This window comes from Pholcus phalangioides, unplaced genomic scaffold (assembly GCF_987345545.1).
Source record: "Pholcus phalangioides strain wild (caught in Gottingen) unplaced genomic scaffold, Ppha-v1.0 ptg000013l_1, whole genome shotgun sequence".
Classification (NCBI taxonomy): domain Eukaryota; kingdom Metazoa; phylum Arthropoda; class Arachnida; order Araneae; family Pholcidae; genus Pholcus; species Pholcus phalangioides.
In genome coordinates, this window is record NW_028301606.1 from 36284047 (window position 1) to 36302006 (window position 17960).

Here is a 17960-nt window from a genome sequence, read left to right on the forward strand (position 1 = left end):
TATCAAAAGAAGTTGGCTAATTTTAATAATAATAATAATATGATCCACACGTATTCCCAAGGGATCAGCATGATCCGTCCAGGGAATTTGTTAGTGTTAGTAAACATCCATGCCCGAACCGGGATTCGAACCCAGACCTGCACAGTGAGAAGCTAGTTCCCTAACCACTCGATTGCCAGGCGGCAGTCGAGTGGTTATCATTTGTTATTTCTATCAGTAAATCTGTCTTGTGCATAAAATTAAAATGATATAAATTTAAAATAAAAATACTTTTCTATGACTCCCAGTGATTTGTTGTTTCTTCAATAAGCCTTGGTGGTTGGCACCTTGTGAAATATTGTTTCAGTTAGAATGCAACGCTTCATTCATTCATTTATATTTATGATTTATGTAGGTGCAAGAATTCTGATGACATTAAAATATCGGAAGAAGATATTATGAAAATGGCTGTAAAAATTGAAGATGAACTTCATAAATGTTTCAAAGATAATTCATCCAAGTACCGCAATAAATATAGGAGCTTAATGTTTAATATCAAAGATCCCAGAAATCAGGTAATTTTCTATTGCATTTGCTGATGGTAAATAATCATTGAACACAATGTAAAAGAAATTAGATTAAAGAAGTTTTTCAGACAGTATTTGTGATGATTACTGATCATTGCAGACTCTCGTGTTGAAAATAAAAATACAATGATACTTATAGTTTTTTAATATTTTTTTCGTACTTTGCAAAGATAATGGAAAAAATTATTTATGTAAGCTGAATGAAAAAAATATTAAAAAATATGAATGATTCAGAATTTCCCCCTTTTCACATTTTTAAAAATTTTTTTATTGGTAAAGTTCTCTACTTTTGCAAAATTTCACTCGGATCATTTCGTACTTAAGTTACTGACTAATTAACTGATTACTAAGAACATAATGTGTTGAATCATATGTTTAACATATTGATATTTAATCATCCATCTGTTGTAGTCACTTTCCCAGCGACGAAGTTAATTCATCAACCCTTTTGTTCTACATGCCTAGGTTTGAATTGCAGCTTGTGTGTGAAAGTGTTTGTTATATATCACCGGCAGATATAAAGTCCAGGCATTTCTATTTTTGGCAAATTTTTTTTAATTTTTAAGAATTTCACATTTTGTAAAGTCTGAAATACTACTTACGAACAGATAATCTATTATTCGACCATTCTGTTACATGTTGTGTTTAGTTTACTTGCAATCTTTTGCAATACTTGGCACGAGTTTTGAAAAAGAACAAATACTGATATGATGTGTAAGTTCAGTTCAGTTGTGTGAGATCGGGACACATATATATGTTCTGTGGGGAGTTTGTGTCTTTGACTACATTAAAGCATTTTTATTGATTTTTTTTTTTTGTTATGAATCATGCTGTGCTTATTCTAAAAAATACTTTTCTAAGTTCATAATATTTAAATTTTCAATTATTTTGAATAATTCTGAAAGAAATGTTGAAATTCTTGTGAAATGTTTGTCATTAAATAAGGAGGTACCTGGTGCTTTTGCAGGGATTGTTCCGGAAGATTTTAAAAGGAAAAATTCCTCCAGATAAGCTGGTGAGAATGTCACCTGAAGAATTGGCATCAAAAGAGTTGGCCAAATGGCGAGAAAAAGAAAACCAGCACGTAAGTTTAAGGACTTAGGTATTTTCTTTTCTTTATGTTGATTCCCAAAAATTTGGTTTCATTTTTTGTGAATAATCATCGTGGGGGGTCTGCCATGTACAGTGAAAACCCGATATAACATTCTCTATTGACCAAATATATATTTATTTATTATCTTGAGGCAGAAGCTCGTGAGCATATATATATAAACACAGTTACATTGAACAAAAGATTAAAAAAAAATGGGGAGGGGTGGGATGAATTGAGATACATGCATGTTAAATAGGCACTGGTATACATGAGAAAATACATAAAATACACAAAAATACATAAAATTTAAGGTGTAAAATAAGCACGTTACAAAGTTGAGTTTTTACAGATTTAACAAAATCATAGACTCGATCTGGCTTGGTATTAAAAAAAAATGTATTAACTCAGAAAGGGAGGGGTGAGAGATATTGAAAATGTGATCGCGTAGGGAAATCAGCATCGGGCAGGTACAGTAGAAAATGAAAAAAGTCGGTCGTGCATTGCAGAGAGGGCAGTAGTGGTTAAAATGGCTGCAACCCAAAACAAAGTTACAATGATCCTGTAAAAGAGCTAATGTGTATGTTTTGCTGTTAGAATTATTGAGGTATGGCTCTGGGCAGAAGGAAAGATAAACATATCTATAGAAAGGGTTAGAATTGTGCTGAGCACAACTTTTTGGATAAATTTATTCACAAAAATATCAATCACGGATTCCAAGAGCAGTCCAAAAGAAGAAAGAAAGCTGTTTTGTTCTATGTTACACACTTCATTTGGAAGAAATTCAGACAAAGTTAGAAAGCTGTTATCCCCAGCAAAAAGTAGTTTTGATTGCAAGATAGATAATGTACATAGCACAATCTAACAATGGTGTCAACTTCAAATTGTTTGAGCTTCAAAGTTTTTTTTTTTTTATACAAATACAAGGCCACAATTGACAAAATCCCCTAAGAAGTGGCTGAGAAAAGATGTCCATAACAAATATGGATTTTAATGATGAGTTGGTATTATTAGTTTCTTTTTGTATGATTTATGCTCATGGTTGAATGTTTTTTGCAAGCTGTTACAATAGCTGAGAATGTACCAGCTTGCGAGAAAGCATTGCTCATTTTCAGATTAGTCTCTAATGGACACAAATTTGCAGTTCAAGGTACTGCTTTACTATATTAAGTTTTTCAAATCTAAACACATACAGATTGAAAAAAATATTGACTGTTTTTTTTTTCTTTTCTAGTCATTGGATATGATAAAAAGAATGCAAGTTGAGCAACAACAGTCATCTGGCGTGCGTAAAAAAACTCACAAGGGTGAAATTGAAATAGAAGAAGATGTACCCGTTGTTGGTCTTGAGGTATTTATGTTTATTTTTTGTTCTGAAAGATTTTCAATGCGATTTGTATAATGTATTGACGAAGAGACGAAATGTGATGAAAACGTATGGTTAGTAACTAAATAAAACGTGTATATGTATTCAGGTAAAACTCTGTCTTATAGGCAAACCATATATTATTTAATCATTTACAAATGCATTCAAATATTAGCATGCATGTTATAAAAGACTGTTTGACACCAAGGGAAATACATTTCTCTTGCTGAAATTGGCTTAGTTAGGTGACTGCCTAAGTAAACACCTGTGAAATGATTGCTTCCTTTCTGAAATAGAGATGTATTTATTAGCTCAAGTTTTTTCTCTCAAAGCTTTAGTTTTTGATCAGTTAAAAGATTTATTGGGGTCTTTGTACATTGAGCTAACCTGAAATAAATTTTTCCCCTTTCCTTACCGAGAAGTAGCTGCTTATGCTTTCCTTCCTCAATAATCTCATGATTTACATTCATCTCGATATAGGAACTTGCAAAGGATTTGACCGAGGCATCACCACCACCTGTAGAAGAAACCATAGAGGTTAGCCCAGAAAAAAAAGAGGAGAAAAAAGAAGAGAAGGAAGCTGAAAAAGATTCTACTGCTTCTCATCGCTCTCATCTTTTCTGCCTCAACTGTAAAATATGTACAGGGAAGATGGCTCCTCCTCCACTCGAAGAACCAGCCCCTAAAAAAGTGCGAGTGGCTCACTCTATATCTGTTGAAAATAGTTCTCCAAAAATATCTGAAAATGAAAAACTTGCTCTGGGTGCAGCAGTTTCAGAGATGTCCGATGATGATAAGGAACAAATTGCAACAGTCCATAGGTAAGGTTTTCTTATTTGTTTTAGCAATTATTGTTATATAATTTTTAAATGCAGTGAAAACCCTATATAATCATAATCTATAAAATTGATTTTCTGTGTGTGTTCTCTATACAAATCTAAAATTTCACATAGATTGTCAGGAAATTTTGCATATATACCAAATGGGACCCAACTTGAACGATAGGCTACTTTAAAAGTCCATCAGAGCAGGGCAAATGAACAAAATGGACAAAAACTGTCGGGCAAGAATGGTTTCTGGGCCTCAACAATAACTTTTGGAATGTTTATTTTGGTTACTGTGGTTCCCTAGCAATGCGTTTTAGGCTCGTTTATGCCTTTACAGTGGTTTGTCACTTCTTCAATGCTGCCAGTGTATGTATAATATTTTATGCCTTTATAATGGTTTGCCACATTTTTAATCCTCCCAGTAATGAGGCTTTTTGAATAGACGTCATAATCATCATCAGCATCACTTTGGTAAAGGATTATCCCCATAGAAATCAGTGTTAAAATTGCCAATTTTACTGTAGAAATGCGGAAATTTAGTGGGGTTTTCCACCACATCAATAATTTTAAAAATTGAAATGAATTCTCAATTTTTGAAATATTGAGTTTACTTAGGGATACAAAGCCCAGAAAATTAAATATAAAGTAATTAGCTGGACTTACTTTTGTGTTAGATATCCGTGCAATAACACTGATTTCAACTTTTTATTTATATCTTCTCAAGCATGAAAATTAATGTCTCCGTATTGTCTTTTAATATTCAACTGCATAAATTCATATAGTTAAGGATGTTTTAAAATTAATTATGGGCCTGTAAAGTACATCAAAGAAATTCCACAGCTTTAATTAAGTATTTTTTGCAGCAGAAACAGGCAGATGCATAACTTGAAGTTAAAAAAAATTGAAATACCTAGCACCCACACACACATCAAAAAGAAAAACTATTCATTTCTACGTTTCTTTAATCTACATTTGTTTCTTTCATGAGGCATGCAGGAAGTCGCCATATTAATAGTTAACTTGGACACGGTATGTCCCTCAAAGAAAGAGGGAGGTATCACTATATCCAAAAAGTCTTATTGAAGAAAACCTGGGCAGTGCCGGATGTTATAGCTAGTCACCTATAAAATGATATTACTCTTTGGTCCCAATGAACTTTTCAGAATGTTAATATTTCACCTATAACAGTGATTCACAATGTGGGCGTTAGTGCCCCCTTGGGGGTGATGGAATGTTCCCGGAGGTGGTAGAAGCTACGGGTATAACATAGGATCTTATGGATTAGATTGCATTGGGAGAAAAAAATTTCCACAAGGGGGCAGATGGGACAAAGAAAGTTGGGAAACTATGATCTATATATAAGGGTAACTCATATAACAATACATTTTCCCAAATATCATTATATAGGCTATAAAAATGTGTTTTATTCATGCAGAACTAGTTTTTTTTTTTTTTGTAATACCTTATAAAAACACATTGAATGAGAGTCCCCAAAGCAGAATTTTTTGCATTGTTCTGCAACGAAACTTCTGCTGAGTAGAAGTTATTCTGTGGAAAAAAATCCCTATATAAATAATGTTTTTTACACCTTTTCTTAAAATATCTTATATATAAATGTGAAAGTATGTATGTATGCTCTTTATACAAATCTACAGTTTTAGACCGATCGTCGCCAGATTTTGCATATATACCAAACAGGTCCGAGATTGAACCGTAGGCTACTTTAAAAGTTCTTCAGAGCTGGGCAAATGCCCAAAATGGGCGAAAAACTGTCGGGCAACAATGGTTTTGGGGCCTCAACAATTACTTTCGGAACGTTTACTTTGGTTACCGTGGTTTCCAACAATGCGTTTCAGACGTGAATATATGCCTTTACAATGGTTTGTCACACCTTTAATTCTGTTATTATAACAGTTTATTCTGTTATAACGGTTTGTCACTTTTCCAATTTAATTGCAGAAAACCCGGGAAGCGCCGGGTATTTCTGCCAGCCTATATACAGGTTGTCCTGTAATCCTGTAAGTGATAATGCGGCCTTTATCTCATCAACCGCCCATCGTATAGGTATAGTTTCAATTTAAAAAATGCGAAAAAGACGTTTGAATAATATTCGCTGCACAAGCTGGACGTATGACGTCACAGTGGCAGGTATCAACTAACTTGAGCCCTCTTTTTCACATGGACACCTTTTCGTCACCTGTTCACGTGTTGGTAATAGCAAAAATTTGTACATCTACACACCAGATGGACAAACAAAAATATTGTGTATCCACAAGCGATTGCCTGAAGATTTTAATTAGATTTTTGAGTAAGAAATAATTAATAAGCTATACATATATAAATTTTTTATGGGGCGGGCAACGTCGCCGGGTATCAGCTAGTTATATATAAATGTGAAAGTATGTATGTATGTTCTTTATACAAATCTACAGTTTTAGACCGATCCTTGCCAGATTTTGCATATATGCTAAACAGGTCCGGGATTGAACCGTAGGCTACTTTAAAAGTTATCAGAGCTGGGCAAATGCCCGAAATGGGCAAAAAAACTGTCGGGCAACAATGGTTTTGGGTCCTCAACAATTACTTTCGGAACATTTACTTTGGTTACTGTGGTTTCCAACAATGCGTTTCAGATGTGAATATATGCCTTTACAGTGGTTTGTCACACCTTTAATTCTGTTATTATAACAGTTTATTCCTTTATAACGGTTTGTCACTTTTCCAATCCTCCCATTAATTGAAGAAAACCCGGGAAGTGCCGGGTATTTCAGCTAGCCTATGTACAGGGTGGCCTGTAAGTGATAATGCAGCTTTTATTTTATCAACCGCCCATCGTATTTATTTATTTATTTTATTTACAATAACCCCAGAAGGCATGAAATGCACTTATTTAAAAAACTCTGGCACAAAGTTAACACTCTGGTACGAAGTTAAAAAGTTATCATTATCTACCAACATGCGAGTTCAACTGCGAAATGACTCAACACTGCTATCATTTTCACGTCAGTTGATCAAACTTGGCAATGGAAGAAATCCCGTAGACCCAAGCACTGGACTGATTAAGTTCCCAAATGGATTTTGCCAGTTGTTGAATTCAGTTCAAGAACTTCCAGACAAATTCTTCGCTAACATTCAACAAAATCACAGAAACCATGAGTGGTTTTGTGAGAGAGCGATTCTGGCACCGAAAAAGGGCAGTTCAAGACAAGTTCAACGACAAAATCGTAAAAATTATTCCGGGAGACTCCACATCTTACAAATCGGTTGACACTGTCACAGACACAGCGCAGATAGTTCTGTATCCTGCAGAATTTCTGAACTCTGGATATTCTGGGTGTGCCACGACAGAACTTGACCCTCAAAGTCTGAGCACCTATAATGCTTTTAAGAAATTTGGAGACACAGATACTCTGCAATGGCAACAGACTCTGCGTGAAGAAATTCCACACTTACATCATTGAAGCAACGATTCTAACTGGATGCGCCAAAGGAGAAAATGTCTTCATTCCAAGTATCCCAATTATTACTGAAGAAATGCCATTCACTTTCAAGCGATTACAGTACCCGATTCGTTTAACTTTTGCCATGACAATCAACAAAGCGCAAAGCCAGTTGTTAGCAGTGGCGGGTACCAACCTACTTGAGCCCTGTTTTTCACACGGACAGCTTTACGTCGCCTGTTCGCGTGTTGGTTATCCTAAAAATTTGTACATCTACACACCAGATGGACAAACAAAAATATTGTGTATCCACAAGCAATTGCCTGAAGTTTTTAATTAAAATATTTAAAAATAAAAGTAATTTTTTCTTACTTAATGCCAAAATATTTTGATTAAGAAATAATAAGTTATACACATATAAATTTTTTACGGGGCGGGCAACGCGTCGCCGGGTATCAGCTAGTACTTCATATATGTCACAGATTTCGGCATATGCTGCTTGAAGGGAGAAAGTTATGAGTATGAATTTTAAGTTTTATTTTCCCTTTAATAAGAAATCGGTAGAACTTGATTGATTTGAATTTTACGTAATTTGAACTTTTACAAATTCCTCTTGAGTTTTTATCTAATTTTATGTTAAAATTTATTGTTTAATTCAATTTTTTGGATAATTCAAAGTTTGAGGGGAAAAAAAGATTTTTTGTGAGAAAATTTAGTTTGAAAAAATTCTACAGGAAGTCAGACTGCTTTTCTTGATCAAGTGGTTGAACAACAATCAAAGGAATAGTAATATCAATATCTTGGGGGGGGGGGGAATCAATATATGGGGCCAATTTCGGTCTTTTACTGGAATTTACTTACCCGTACATGGACCTTGTACACATTTCTCTATGGAATTTTTAGTGAATAATCACATGCCTGAATGTGTGCTCTGAGTGTATATGCGGCCCTAAAATGTTTATATTAAAAGACAAATAAAGAGTTGGAAAGTTTTGTATCTCTACAATTTCTTTGATAATTTAATGCCTCATTTAACATTGTTCAGCTGAAGTGCATGAAAAATGTGCACCACTTGATACTGATATGTTGTTAAACCTTTGGATCAAAGTGTACCATTTGAAATCTGAATCTTTCATCGTTAAGAGTATAGAAAATATCAAAGTATAATTGTGTAATATGTTAATGGAAGTATATTTCCTTGATAGAGCATAAGAATGATAAATTTGGGGAACAGTTTTGTAATGTATGATCATGAACTATTTCCGCTTTGAACATGGTTAAGAAATTCTGCAGTGATGCTGATTCCAGAGCAGTGGAATAATGTAACTGTCAGGATTAGTTATTATAATTATTAATTATTGAAATTTAATGTGAGCGTTGATGATTAAGTAGCAGTTTGGACTGAGTTTATGAATATATGTTAGATTAGTTGGATAATTTGAACTTTTTTCCAGGAACTTAAGACTTTTAATGAACTAAGTTTGGCTGTATATTGTGTCCAACTAGATTTCTAAGCTACAGTCAGAACAGTAATTTAGATTTTGAATGGTACTTATATATAATGTGTGTGGGTGATAAGTAATTCCAATTCATTAATTATGCTGGCAGAAACTTATGAAAAGTGACATTAATATAGGCAAGACAGTGTTATTCAGAGGTCTTGCTGTGTATTTGTTACTGCCACTGTGTGGTCGTGTGGGTATCATGCTGGACTCTCGTCCTGAGGATCCAGGTTCGAACCCTATCAACAGGGGGGGGGGGGGGGAGTTGGCTGAAGGTGGTTTTCCAGCTTTAAAGCGCGAATGCAAAAAGGTGTCTTCACAGAGAGCAGGCAGACCTACTACATTTGATACTGACATAACATGAAAATTCAAGCATTTCCATCTTTACTTTAGAACATGGAAGACAGGTGGCAGCATGAACAGGAAAGAAGTGCAATTCGATAATATAAATACGTTAGGGCGGCATATACACTCTTCAGGCATGTGCTTATTCACTAGAAATTCCATAGGGAAATGTGTACAAGGTGCATGTACGGGTAAGTAAGTTATGGTAAAAGGCCAAAATTGGCCCCTATATATTGATCCCCCTAAGATATTGATATTACTATTCCTTTGATTGTTAAAGTTGCTATAGCTAGCCCTAATTATCACAGAAATACTCCAACTTGGTGATGAACTTGAATTATATATATATAGAGAGAGGGCGATTTTTCAGGTTTTGGCCATAACATAGATTCGTATTATAAGAAAACTTTAACTGGAGGTTTTACCCCCTCCCCCAATACTGACCTGTATATGCTATGTGTCTGAAAGAGCTTCATATGTTCAGAAATGTTTAGTTATTCAAAATAATTTTAAAAATTTTGTTTACACAGAATCTATAAATGACATCGCTGATATTTTTTACAATGGTTTTTTTAAATAAATTGTTTTTGCTAGTTTTGAATTTAAAAAAAAAACACTCTTATGATAAGTTTTGTTTATAGTAATAATAAATAAATGTATCTTACCATTTCTTCATAAAATAAAATTAAACAGAGGAAAAAAAATTCTAAACATGAATTTTGTTGAAAGAAAAAGATTTTTATTCAAAATAAAGAAATCAAAAACTTTGTAACAAAAAAATCAAAGGGTGTTTCATGTTACAATATTTATGTTTTACCCAGTGCATTATATTACACAGGTTTTTTCATACTTGGCGCTGCATTTATTTATTAATATAAAGTGACTCGATTGTATTTTTTGTCTCCTAATTCAAGTGGTCGTACTCGAAAACATGGCAGCAAATCAAATTCTTCTGTGTGGAAAGGTTTCATCTATATGCAAGATGTCACAAAGTTTGTAACTTGTGCCTATGAAGTTTCTGGACCTACCGAATTTCTTCACAAGGTGCGTGTTTATTTGTTGGCAATAGTACAAAAATGGATAGGATAAAAGAAAGTAATTACTTTAAACATTTGTGTGTCTGCAGGTGACTCGTTTTCAAATTAGGTCTTTTTCATTCCATTTACAGATAATTTAGCTAATTCTGCAGAAGTGTGGCCATAAATAATTTTGGATATAACAGTTGTTGAGTACCCATGATTTAATTGAATGTTAAACTTCTGTTTGCAAAAGCATATACAACGTGTGGTATTGAAAATTTGCTCTGTATGGTACATACATTTGGCTTTATTCTATGGTCAAAAAAAGAAAAGCAAATTTTAAGTTCATTGAAATTACATCACTGACCATATAACTTGGACCTCTTAGTTTGTCACTGAGAGTACCAAAGATACTCTTCGCTATGCCATATTCACTCATGAGAGGGGGTGTATTAGATTCACATGGATTTTTGCATTTATTTTTAATTTCTGCTTTGCTCTGAAACACTGGAGTTTCTAACCACCCTTTGGAAAAACTTACCTCTAGACTTATGAAAATATTAGGCTGGTCAACCTAAATGCAAATTGATTCAACAAGCATATCTCAAACCTTTTATCCCTTGCAGAACACATGCATGGATCACAGTGAGTTTCAATAAAACTTCAGTTGTTGATATACAAAAAATAATAATAAATAAAAATGTTTACAGACCTGCCAACTCTCCCGATTTAGGTGGGAGACTCCAGATTTTTCATCCTTCCTCCTGCTCTCCGGATTTTGGCAGAAAATTGGATTTTACGCGAGCTTTCACGTTGCCGTGGCGACAATAGCACTAAGCATAACAATATCACTAGGCAAGATATATTGAGTGGCAGCATCATATGGTGAACCAGACTACTCACCCCTGTAATGCAGGGCTCGGCACGGGTCACTTTTTCCCCTAAAAGTCACTTTTTTAGAAGCTGGTCACTTTTATTACCTATTTTCGGGCCCAGGTCACTTTTTCCACTTTTTTTAGCAAAAAAACCTCGGTCTCGCGCGCTTTTCGGGTGTCAGTGTTTTTCTTTTCTTCAAGGACGAACTTTACCAGTTCAAGGTCGCTAATTTTCTCCCTCCCTTCATTGAACTACGATCGTACAAGGAACCCATATATATATATATATATATATATATATATGAAGGCGTCTTTATCTTCCCGGGAGCATACCGTGTGACGTCAGCATAACTTGATTTCAAGGCGCTTGGAAAGAAAGCTCCTTATAGTTAAGAGTCGTCATTTTATGGAAAAGCCGATCGGAAAAAAATAGCGTATTTACAACAAAGAATTTTTTCCCCTCCTCTACTACCATTCTTTCTTATTTCCCCACTCGTTCTTTCATTTTCATCTTATTTTAAAATTGATCCTTTATTTTATTAGTTTTAAAAAGTTTGTCCTAAGGGCCGAATTCCTTTCTTGGAGCATCGAGCAAGTTACATTTGTTGTTTGTTCTATCGTTACTTTTATTAATTTTTTTTAACATTTGAAATGACGATTTAAAGGCTCATTTACATTGAGCGAGTTTATAAAGAGAGCCCGTGCAGAAATTAACTTACGCGCAGCGGGAGAATACCAAAGCGCGCATATTAAAGATGCATACTATTAATACGTATTAAGCGTATTATTAGTACGCTTTGGAGAATACTCTTGTAGCTGGCCAACGTTAAAGAAGCTCGCAAGTATTTTGAATTTACTTAGAATAAAAAAAAAAATCATCCGACTGAAAATCGCGATCTATCTAGAAATAAAATTCGTACTATTTTTCTAACTGGATTTAAATCTCAGCAAGAAACCGTAGCCCCAGATATGATCGAAAGGAGAACTGTTTATAAGATCACAGAATCCTGCAATTCAACGTTTATGGAAGGATGACGTCACTCTCTGCTACCATACGATGGTTTTTAACAACTGGCTGTTGCGAAGATATATTTTGGAAAGAGAGAAAATTCAACTGCCCCTGCTGGGAATCGAACCCACGTCCTTTCACTTTCCGGTTGAATTTTCTCTTTCCAAAATATATCTTCGCAACAGCCAGTTATTAAAAACCTTCGTGTGGTAGCGGAGAGTGACGTCATCCTTCCATAAGTCTCCATCTAGTGGCAGCGTCAGCAGTTGTGAGCTTGGCCTGAGTCTGGTCTGGCCGTCCATGTACGGTCCTTTTCAGTGTACACGAGCTCCAAGGAAAGATTGAGAGATTCGTTGCCTCTGTAGTCTAGTGCGTTCACCCGGAAAGTGAAAGGACGTGGGTTCGATTCCCCGCAGGGGCAGTTGAATTTTCTCTCTTTCCAAAATATATCTTCGCAACAGCCAGTTGTTAAAAACCTTCGGATTCAACGTTTATTTAACCAAATCAGATGAAAATTGGTCATCAGGCTGATGAAAACTCAGTTAACGTGCATGCGAGCCGTACATAGAGGTGGATTTAACGGTGGGCACAGCGACCGCGCCTTTGGCCCCTACTTTATACTTTTTTCATAATTTAAGGGGCGTAATATTAATTTTTTTTTATGCCCGGGGCCGTCAACAACTGACCTTTATCCGCTTCTGGCCGTAACTTAATTTAGAGCATCTTCACGATGCTGATTGTTGACTTAATATCGACATATTGCGCTCCATTCTCGGTGTTGTGTAAAAAAAATCCCCTTTTCAGACCTCGGAAGTTATTACAACGTTTTTGTCTCGAGTCGCTGTTATGACCGCAATAGGAAAGGGCGGGGTCTGGTTCCACGGGTGTTGAACGAGGAAGGGTGCCGAGTTATTAAAAATGGATACCGGCCCCGGGCGATAGTAAATTTTCGTTCGTACTTGCGGCCCGGGTTGCTACATACCGTGATCAAATCCAAAACTAGGGGGGGGGGGGCAATGCCTCGAATGGAATTTTTGATGGAATGGTATATTTAAGAAAAGGAAATAAATTCCTTTGCAAAATTATCGAATTTCACAGTCAAGGGGCAGTAAAATTACATTTCCTCTCCAGAAAAAATATCGTATTACGGCCATGGTAAATCGGGTGCCCCGGGTGGGGGCGAATTCACTGCTTTTGTTCTTTGAAAATTACGGGAGGAGTCCGAGCTAACGTGGCGACTTTTTTTCGCGCTAAAATAAGTAGCCCTGACAGCAGCATCCATAAACTCTATCAACCGCATTTATAAACCCCGTATGTCGTTGATTCGATTTTTGTGTTCATTTTATCCTAATTTTCCGTATTTCCCGATATATTTCTATCGATTTTCGCATATTGCCGCATATTTGGTTGATTCATGTTATAAATTATATATTTTTTTGTAATTTTATGTGCCCTTTGTCAGCCATCTTGAATTGATCGCCGCAAAACGGCGATTGGTTGGCGAGGAAAAAAGTCGCCACGTTGGTGCTTACAAGGTTCATGGGAAATTTACCGGGGAAGACCGCGGAGTCTTTTTCTGTTAAAAATTACGGGGGGGGGGGGGGGCAAAATTATATTGTTTCTGGGTAAAGTAGTAAATGTTTTTTTTGCAAGGGTGTATGTTGTGTGTAAAAAAAAAGGAAAATATATATTTAAAAATTTTTCTCTCAAAAACCAAACAATTTCAAAACTGATTTGTTTTCTCCCTCACCCAAGGGCAGTATTATTTTGGAGCCTCCTCCGCCTGTAAAAGAGTAGACCCACCCACCCTTCCCAGTCCTCCAGCCATAGGTGCAGATAGACTTGAAGGTCTTAGAGATGCGGCAGATGACAATTGATATACATCATTAGGCTCTGCCATTGACGTTGGGGGGGGGATGGATTGCCCTCCCTCAACGTATAAGGGGCCGTTCAAGTATTACGTAAGCAAATTTTTAGCCATTTTTGACCCCCCCCCCCCTTGTCAGCAAAATTTCGTCATCAGCTCTGCCCCTCTGAATCCTAACTCATATTTTCATAAAGGGTGGTTGATGACGTAAGCATTATCGAAACCCCCCTTGTCATCAAAAGTCAGCAAGTCAGAAACACCCCCCTCCATCGATGATGACGTAATACTTGAACGGCCCCTAACAATTAAAATAATTTAGTTAATTTAAATAATTTATTTAATTCAGTAGTTTAAGTAATATTTTAATTTAATAATTTAAAATAATATTGTTAAAAATGTAATTTTAGTTTTTTTTTTAAAATCAATCATTATAGTAAATTTCTTAAAATTTGTTGGAAGATGTTATACAAACCTAATTATGTAAATCAATTTGTACTTAGTTAAAAAAAAGAGTTTGAGTACATTTTGTATACTGTCATTCATAGCATAACATAATGAAAAATCCACTAGAATGTAGATGGGACAAATTCTCTCATCAAATTTTGTGTTATTTCATTTTTTTTTCCTTCTTTGAATGTGAAAATTTTTTCCCGTTTTGAAGTTTTTCCTGCTTAAATTGATTTTAAGATGGGTTGTGGATAGCAATATGGGGCCATTCAAGTATTACATAAGCAAATTTTTAGTCATTTCCGACCCCCCCCCCCCCGTCAGCAAATCGGAAACCCCCTCCCCCCATCTATGTGATGACGTAATACTTGAACGGCCCCTATGGGGGGGGGGGAAAGGCATTACTACTGTTACTTAGAAAGGATGTAATGTTACTCTCTCACACATAGTTGTTGATAAATTTGATAAGTTATTCAAAACTTTTCTGGTTAGCAGAATGCATTCGAGTTTGATTTATTTCACACTGCTATATGTAAAAAAAGCAATTTCGATGAGCTCCATTGAAATACAAAGTTTAGTGAAAACTAAATTCATTCAATTTGGTAATAATCAAAATTCATTGGCCATTTGGTCTCTTTCTAAAATTATTTTGGTCACTATTGGGTCACTTTTCAAACATTTTGGTCACTATTTGGTCACTTTTTTAAATATTTTGGTCACTATTTTCACTAGTTTTGAGGCCATGATCCGTGCTGAGCCCTGGTAATGCAATCATGATCGTCTATGACGGTGACTCCAAGACAGAAGTTCATTAACATACAATGGACCATAATGTTTTGAAATTTCCACTGCATTTTATCAAGACTAGCTGACTAATCAATGTTTAGTTTATATTTTGTGATGTTCTCTTCCATCACAAATGGGGATGGCATTCATGGTTTCCAGTGAAGGTTTCTGAGACTAACTTCCAGTTGCATCCATCCTTTGGGAAGGTTCAAAATTGCACAGGCATTGGGAACCTGAGTGCATCTGATTGTGTCAGTGATAACAATACCCAAATTCTAACGTTACTCATGATTCTTATGAACTTCATTTACTGTGTTATACATTATTTCAGAAACTTATTTGATAAAGCCATGTCATGCAACACTTTATTTCCATTTAAATGAAAATAAGTTTTTCATAACTATAGTGCTTGGTGGTTATTGAACTAAAGCCTATATAAAAGTTTGATAAAAGATCTTTTACTAAATATTGAAAAACCAACAAGCCTATTGGTTGCATCCGCTATATTGCTATTGGTTGCATTTTTCAAGTTTTGTAAAAGAACTTTTACAAAATTTTTATAATGTAATGCCAGCTTAATTCATACATAGGTTGATTTTTTTTAACAGCAGCAACAATGCTGTAGTGATACCATGAAATGGAGCCAGGCAATGTTGCTCAGCACCTGCGTGGCATGAGGGTAAGATGCTCTTCTACCTCTGTGAAGGTCGATGTCATGGTCCCAGGTTCAAACCTGAGGGGGGATATAGGTTAAATATTTTCTCTAATGAGCTTGAGGCAACCACCAATAGATATCACCTTGATTTCCAACCCATCTCATTAATGGCAGTAAATTGCAATATAGCAATATCACCAGAGATATGTTTGGTAAAGTAGTAGGCAATGTCATTCATACCACAGGTAAGTAAAATGCCTACTTTCTCACAAAGTAGAACTTGCTTTTCCCCCATGCATGTGTGCAGTGATAACAGGAAAAGAACAGTTGTGGAAAAAGCATCACAGAATACAGTCGCAATGTTTTTGAAGCAAGATCAGAGGAGCTCCGTTTCACGGCATTGCTGCAGCTATTTAAAAAATCAACCCATGTATTATTCTTCCTTATTAATGTTTGCAATTACTTTTAAGTGCTGTGTGGAAAGCTATGCCTTTTTAAATGTTCCTTTATGGGTAATTTTTGTTAGGATATACCAGATACTGTTCAAGTGTGTGGAAGAATTATGCCTGCTCAAGTGTATGATTATCTGAGCAAAATAAAACAATCTGGCAATAAGGTAATGAAAATTTGTAGTTTTTACTTTTAACCTTTTCATGAGTTTATTTTTGAATTTCTGAGCTTTTTGTGTTTTTTTGTGATCTCTATTAATGTTTTGAGAATACCATTAAAGGAAATAATTTTTATTTTCTTACCCTCCTAAAAAATTCGCAATCCTTTGGTGGCAACTAATGATTTTATTTATACAATGGCAATCATAAACTATTATACAGGTTGTTTCAAAAAGAATCACCCGATTGGAAATGCTTATATTAGGAAAAATATTGAACATAGACACTTAAAAAAGATTAATTTTATATTACATGGCTAATCAAAGTTTTTTACAAACTAAATTAAAGGTGCTCAATATGTTTGCATCCACTGTGAGTGGACATGGGCTATGTGCAAAATGTTGTTGAATGTGCTCGACATTTTCGTCTGATATGTGGGGACAGCCAGGGGATTTCCCTTTACACAGACAACCCATGTTTCGTAATTGTTTATACCATCGTCTAATGCTCTGAGCGGTAGGAAGTTTAGCACCAGAGTATTGTCGACGAAAAGCATGATGAACAGTTGTTATGGACTCACACTTCGCGAAGCTTAGAACACAAAACGATTTCTGTTGTGCAGTCGCAATCTTGACAAACACTGAAGTGGCAGCCGAAGGAAGAGCATTAGCGCTACCTGTTGGCAACTGCATGAAACTTGAGATTTCTCTCTTTCTACCCATACATTGTTTGATCAAAACGGATTAAAAGCTGAATAGTTATGGTTTTTTTTTAATCACATGATACTTTTTGAAACATCCTGTAGTGTGATATGAATGTCCCCAAAGGAGTATTTAAGAAGTAGTAGATGGGAAGTATAGATATTTTTCCACAAAAGTGTTAACTTATATTACAATTGAATATTCAACAATCATGACAGGTGATTGGCCCATCAAAGTGGTGACTATATAGAAAGGCAGCGAATTAAACAATTTTCTGTATAGACACCTATGGAAAATTACATTTCGGATAATAAACATGATTCCAGAATGAATTATCTTCTTTATCCCAGGTACTACTGTATTTTGATTGCCAAAAGATCTGTTTGTGAATGAGAAGTGCAAAATGAGAAACTTTTCTTTTATCATCCAAAAAATTTCTTATCTATTTCTCTTCAACATCTTGCTGGAAATTTTCAGATAACTATCCATTCCTGTCTGGCTATTGGGTCAAATTTTCAGTTTCCACACAGAGGGAAATATTGGAAGTAACCCTACCTTATGGTGTGAGGGAGAATCTTATACAATATACAGTAAAACTTGTCTATAACAATACTGTAGGGACTTTTTGTTATAGACAGTGTTAGCATCTGTGCTATTTTCTATTGAATAGAAATTCTGCGGGGGACCAAAGATTCAGTATTGTTCCAACCATGGGGACAATAAATGCCAACATACCAGGGTGGTAGAGTTATTGCAGTTCCACTGTAGTAGTATTCAACTTACAATGGGGGTGGGTGACATCTCATCTTTAACCCTTCTGCACGATCTCAGTACACGGTACATCACTGGCTGTGAAA

General features: G+C 35.4%; 1 protein-coding gene across 1 annotated transcript in view; it reads left to right on the forward strand.

Annotated features, from left to right (window-relative positions):
• The window catches only part of LOC149079009 (uncharacterized), a 73577-nt gene that overhangs the window by 49891 nt on the left and 5726 nt on the right, over positions 1 to 17960 (forward strand). Inside the window, exons 14-19 of the mRNA XM_089241267.1 lie at positions 395 to 554; positions 1534 to 1650; positions 2891 to 3007; positions 3503 to 3843; positions 10051 to 10180; positions 16321 to 16410. Coding sequence (XP_089097393.1) covers positions 395 to 554; positions 1534 to 1650; positions 2891 to 3007; positions 3503 to 3843; positions 10051 to 10180; positions 16321 to 16410 — 955 coding nt within the window. The remainder of the gene's footprint in view (positions 1 to 394; positions 555 to 1533; positions 1651 to 2890; positions 3008 to 3502; positions 3844 to 10050; positions 10181 to 16320; positions 16411 to 17960) is intronic.